At 38.6% G+C, this 6,365-nt stretch overlaps 1 protein-coding gene across 5 annotated transcripts in view; it reads left to right on the forward strand.

The window, feature by feature from the left end:
* CENPI (centromere protein I) overlaps positions 1-6,146 on the forward strand; it is a 65,804-nt gene extending 59,658 nt beyond the window's left edge. For 3 of the 5 annotated variants that reach the window (XM_045383258.2, XM_065538715.1, XM_065538716.1), the window contains 2 exons: positions 4,023-4,064; positions 5,309-6,146. In XM_045383258.2, the coding sequence (XP_045239193.2) occupies positions 4,023-4,064; positions 5,309-5,443 (177 nt within the window). In that variant the 3' untranslated portion in view covers positions 5,444-6,146. Of the gene's footprint in view, positions 1-2,898; positions 3,018-3,385; positions 3,420-4,022; positions 4,065-5,308 lie in introns of all 5 variants that reach the window. The other 2 variants (XR_010584472.1, XM_045383259.2) reach the window with 2 other exon arrangements.
* Positions 6,147-6,365: the final 219 nt, after the last annotated feature.

The following is a 6,365-nucleotide window of genomic DNA, read 5'->3' on the forward strand; positions in this document are numbered from 1 at the left end:
TTTCATTGTGGTATTGATTTGCATTTCCATGGTAGCTATTGATGTTTAACATCTTTTCATGTGCTTATTGATCATTTATATATTTTCTTTGGAGAAATTCTATTCAGAATAGAAATGTTTAAATTTTTTTTTTTTTAAGTTTTTTAGTTTCTTACTTTTTTTTTTTTTTTTTTTGAGATGGTCGTTCGGTAGCTCAGGATGGAGGGTAGTGGCACAATCACAACTTACTGCAGCCTTGAACTCCAGAGCTCAATTGATCCTCCCACTTCAGCCTCCTGAGTAGCTGGGACTACAAGTGCACACCACCACTCCTGACTCATTTTTTGTAGACAGGGTTTCACCATATTGCCCAGGCTGGTCTGGAACTCCTGGGCTCAAATGGTCCATCCGGGTTGGCCTCCCAGAGTGCTGGGATTACAGGTGTGAGCCACCACACCTGGCCCTTTGCTCATTTTTTAATGAGTTTATTTGTGATTTTATTATCAAGTTATAATAGTTCTTTTACATTCTAGATACAAATCCTTTATCAAATATGTAATTTGCAAAAGTTGTCTCCAATTTTGTGGGTTGTCTTTACTTTTTTGTTAATGTCTTTTGATTTACAAAAGTTTTTAATTTTGATGAAATGAAATTTCACTTTTTTTTCCTATTGCTTATGCTTTTGTTGTCAGAGCTTAAGAAATCACTGCCTAACCCAAGGTTATAAAGATTTACTCCTCTGTTTTGTCTGAGAATTTTATAGTTTTAACTCTCATATTTGGGTTTTTAAAATCGGTTTTATCTCTTGTATATGTTGTGATTTAAGTATACAACTTCATTTTTGTGTGTGTGAGTACACAAATGTACCCACACCATTTGTTGAAAAGGCTACTCTTTCCCATTAAAATGTCTTGGCACCCTTGTCTAAAATCAATGGACCATAGATGTATGGACTCTTAATTCTATTTTATGGATCTATATGTCTATCCTTATGCCAGTAAATGCTGTCTTGATTAGTATAGCTTTGTAGTAAGATTTGAAATCAGGAAATATGAGTTCCCCAACTTGTTCTTCTTTTTCAAGATTGTTTTGGCTATTCTTGGTTCCTTGAAATTCCATATGAATTTTAGAACCAGCTTATTAATTTCTATAAAGAATCCAGGCCAGGCACAGTGGCTCACACCTGTAATCCTAGCACTTTGGGAGACTGAGATGGGTGGACCACCTGAGGTCAAGAGTTTGGGACCAGACTGGCCAACATGGTGAAATGTTGGCCATTTCTCTACTAAAAGTACAAAAATTAGCCAGGCGTAGTGGCACATGCCTGTAATCCCAGCTGCCAGCTACTCGAGAGGCTGAGGTGGGAGAATCGCTTGAACCCGGGGAGCGGAGGTTGCAGTGAGCTGAGATTGCGCCACTTCACTCCAGCCTGGGTGAAAGAGCAAAACTCTGTCTCAAAAAAAAAAAAAAAAAAAGAATCCAGCTGCTATTCTGATAGATAATAGCTTGTAATCTGTAGAAATTTGGATAGTATTGCCATCCTAATAATATTCTTCCAATGCATGAACATCATATGTTGTTCCATTTATGTAGGTCTTCAGTTTTTTTCAACAATATTTTGCAGTTTTCAGATTATAAATTTTATACTTCTTTGGTTAAATTTATTCCTAAGTATTGTGTTTTTTGATGTTATCATAAATGGAATATTTTTCTTGATTTCAGTTTTGGATTGCTTATTGCTATTATATAGAAATGCAATTGATCTGCATCCATATATTGATCTTATATCTCATAATGTTGTTGAACTCATTTATTAGTTTTTATAGCTTTTTGGTATATTCCTTAGGATTTTCCACATACAAGATTATGTCTTCTGCAAATAGAGATAGTTTTGTTTTTTCCTTTTAAATTTGAATGCCTTTTCTTTGTCTTGCCTAATTGTACTGCCTAGAACCTCAGGTACTATGTCGAATAAAATGGCAAGAATGGCCACTTAATCGTAGGGAGAAACATTTCACTTTGTCGTTTGTCAGGTTGGGGAACTGCCCTTCTATTTCTAGTTTGTTGAATGGTGTTTTTTGGTGGAATCTCGTTCTTCTTGCCCAGGCTGGAGTGCAGTGGTGCAGTCTTGGCTCACTGCAACCTCCACCTCCTGGGTTCAAGCAATTCTCTTGCCTCAGTGACCCAAGTAGCTGGGATTATAGGCACCTGCCACCACGCCCGGCTAATTTTTGTATTTTTAGTAGAGATGGGGTTTTACCATGTTGGCCAGGCTGGTCTTGAACTCCTGACCTCAGGTGATCTGCCCACCTCGGCCTCCCAAAGTGCTGGGATTACAGACGTGAGCCACCACGCCTGGCCGAATGTTTTTGTTTTGTTTTTTTTTTTATGAATGGGTGTTAGATGTTGTGAAACGATTTTTCTGCATCTATAAACATGGTTTTGTGGTTTTTGTCCTCTATTCTACTGATATGGTATATTATATTAATTGAGGTTCAGATGTTTAACCAACCTTGCATTCTTAGAATAAATCCTGTTTGGTGATGGATAACAATTCCCTTTTACACATTACTGGGTACTTTTTTTTTTGTAACCCTCTATAGCACACAGGCTTACTAAATTCAGGAAGGGCGACCAAAAACTCTTTTTACAAGTCTTATAGATTCTTGGAAACAAACAGATTTGACTATTGAATAAAAAATGTTAAAGCATATAAGTGACCAGTTTAGTTTGGAAAATAGCTCAGGCTAGATTGTCATGTAAGACTTTTATGAGGTAATGTTGAACTTCATAAAGACAAGTGAGTCAAGTGCAGCCGTAAATGATTGTAATGATAATAATTATTATGATGGTACTAATGTTTTGCCTTGCCTTTGTTTAATAACTTACCCTCTTTTTTTTTTTTTTTTTTTGAGACAGAGTTTCACTCTTGTCACCCAGGCTGGAGTGGAATGGCACGATCTTGGCTTACTGCAACCTCTGCCTCCTGGGTTCAAGTAATTCTCCTGTCTCAGCCTCCTGAGTAGCTGGGATTATAGGTACCCACCACCACACCCAGCCAATTTTTGTGTTTTTAGTAGAGATGGGTTTCACCATGTTGGTTAGGCTGGTCTCGAACTCTTGACCTCAGGTAGTCCTCCCTCCTCGGCCTCCCTAAGTGCTGGGATTACAGGTGTGAGCCACCGCTCCTGCCTTATCCTCTTTTTTTAAGTACCACAATATACATTGACTCTTTGATTATCAAAGCAGTCCTGTAAGGTTGTAAGTTTAGGCACCATTATTCCCATCTGAAAGGGGAAGGAATAGCCTCAGGAAGATTGATTTATTGCTAAAAGGGAAAAATAATTAACAATTATTTATTTGTTTATTTATTTATTTATTATTTTTCAATGTTTTATTTCCATAGGTTTTTGGGGGACAGATGGTATTTGGTTACATGAGTAAGTTATTTAGTGGTGATTTGTGAGATTTTGGTGCACACATCACCCGAGCAGTATACACTGAACCCATTTTGTAGTCTTTTATCCCTCACTCCCTTCCCACCCTTTCCCCGAGTCCCCAGAGTCCATTATGTCATTCTTATGCCCTTGCATCCTGAGCTTAGCTCCCACTTATGAGTGAGAACATACGATGTTTTTTTTTCCATTCCTGAGTTACTTCACTTAGAATAATGGTCTCCAATCCCATCTAGATTGCTGCAAATGCCATTAATTCATTCATTTTTATGGCTGAGTAGTATTTCATCATATATATGCCACAGTTTATTTACCCACTCATTGATTGATGGGTGTTTGGGTTAGTACCCGGCCTGTTATACAAAGTTTAGGAGTTTTAACTTAGCAATAATTTTTAAAATGTTATTTCTTAAAGCTGATGGATATTTGAAAGGAATCCAAAAGTGATGGTAGGAATAGAACTTTGCAAATGAGCAAGTGAAGTGCCATCTTAATTTTCTGATGATTTGTACTAACCAAGTATTTCTATCCCCATATCTCCCCACTTCTTTTTTGTTTTGTTTTGTTTTTTGTTTGTTTGTTTTTAAGGAAAGCCCAGAAGAAAGGACAGTAAACGTGAGCTCTATTCAGGTAAATAAATTTACTTTCATCATGTTGAGGGATTTCATACAGCTTAATTTCATCAAGAGAATTTATGCCTTTCCTTTTTTCCAAACCTTAAGCCTGCTGCCTCCACAAAGTCAAAATGAAGTGTTTGCGTTCCAAATTCATTCCAATGACTTTAATGTGAATTTATTGGCACTTATTCTTTCTAGTCTTATCTAGGATATAACTCTTGATAGTTACAGTTGCATATATATAAAGTGTGACTGTAATGAGACTGGTGTAACAAAACTGTACATAGGCCGGGCATTGTGGCTCATGCCTGCAATCCCAGCACTTGGGGAGGTCGAGGCAGGAGGATCCCTTGAGGCCTGGATTTTTTTGTTGTTGTTGTTGTTGTTGTTGTTGAGAAGGAGTCTTCCTCTGTCCCCCAGGCTGGAGTGCGGTGGTGTAATCTCAGCTCACTGCAACCACTGCCTCCCGGGTTCAAGTGATTCTCCTGCCTCAGCCTCCCGAGAAGCTGGGATTACAGGTGTGTACCACCATGCCTGGCTAATTTTTGTTTTTTCAGTAGAGAAGATGTTTCTCCCTGTTGGCCAGCTGGTCTCGAACTCCTGACCTCAGGTGATCTACCCGCCTTGGCCTCCCAAAGTGCTGGGATTATGGACATGAGCCCCCGCACCCGGAGTCCTGGAATTTGAGATCATCCTGGGCAATGTAGCAAGACCATGCCTGTACTAAAATTTTAAAAAATTAGCCAGGCATAGTGGCTTATGCCTGTGGTCCCAGCTACTCGGGAGGCTGAGGCAGGAGGATTGCTTGAGGCTGGGAAGTCGGGGCTACAGCGAGCTGTGATCACTGCTGCATTCCAGCTTGGGCAACAAACAGAGCAAAATCCTATCTCAAAAAATAAAAAAACAAACCATATATAATTATCTCATTATCAAAAACTGCTATTTACATATTTAATATAGGCAGTAATGTAATAATATCGGCTCCTATGTTATCTCCTAGAGTGTGAGAATGATGACACATTTCCATTGCGTAGTACTTAAATTTTTTTGCCAACATAATAAAATGGATGTTTAGCCCTTGGAATTGGGTACTTTCTGGTTTAAATGTTACTTAGTGACTGAGCTCATTTTCCCCCGGAACTAATTTTGATATGTGCATGCAGGATGCTGCAAACTCTTCCTAGGGAAAGAGAAGGAAATAGAGAAAAAGCATAGTAAAATATTTGATAAGTAATTTTCCTTTTTCTGTGCCTGCAGGGAAAGAAATGGAGCTGGTATTTGGACTATTTATTTTCACAGGGGTTACAAGGCTTGAAACTTTTTATAAGAAGTAGTGTTCATCATTCTTCCGTTCCCAGAGCAGAGGGCATAAACTACAACAATCAATATTAAATGAATGTCGACATAAACTGAGCATACTGGACAAAACCCCCTCCTCATTGCTAGAGCAAAATGGCTCACCTTGAGTTCCCATTTTCATTTTACTAACAGATTGCCATCCTCAAGGAGTACTCAGACTGGCCTTCTGTTCATGGCTTAGGAGAGCCTTGGTGTGGCTAACTGATTTTTAAAGATTTAGATTTTTTTTAGCCTACCAGTGAAAAATGGACCCCTTCATCATCAGGCTCTGCCTTCTACCAAATTATACATGAAAAGACACATCTGTTTTGTGGTAGGATTTTTTCACATTTTGGGGTACTATGAGCTGCATTGATGGAAGACAGCAGGCAATATGTGGTGACAGTTAATTCACAGGCATAAACATGCAAAATACTTTGCTGCCTCTGGGGATATTGTCATTTCTCTTACTGTGAACAACAGCACTAGCACCAAGTTAACAGGATGCAACATGTATGACTCTAAAAGCCCTAAGTAGTTGGTAACTTCCTGGGCCTTCAATCATAGCAATTTGATGAGGGAAGGAAGGGAAGAGGATTTGTTGGGTAATCAAGACGTTCCTGTATATGTCTGATTTCATGGAACTGGTCTATTTTGTTTGTGTGTATTGTATATGTATATGTGTATGTGTGTGTCTGTAGCTTCAGTTTTTAAGTGTTAAGGACTAAATAAACTAACTGAAATTTTACTTTTAGAAGGAATTCTGAAGTTTAAAAAAAATAATAGCTAGAATATCTTGCTGAAAATGTACTATAAAATTTTGCCTGCTGGGCGTGGTGGCTTACGCCTATAATCCCAGCACTTTGGGAGGCCAAGTTGGGTGGATCATGAGGTCAGGAGTTTGAGATGAGGCTGACCAATATGGTAAAACCCCGTCTCTACTAAAAATACAAAAAATTGGCCGGGCATGGTGGCA

Source organism: Macaca fascicularis, chromosome X (genome assembly GCF_037993035.2).
Source record: "Macaca fascicularis isolate 582-1 chromosome X, T2T-MFA8v1.1".
NCBI classification, from domain to species: Eukaryota; Metazoa; Chordata; class Mammalia; order Primates; family Cercopithecidae; genus Macaca; species Macaca fascicularis.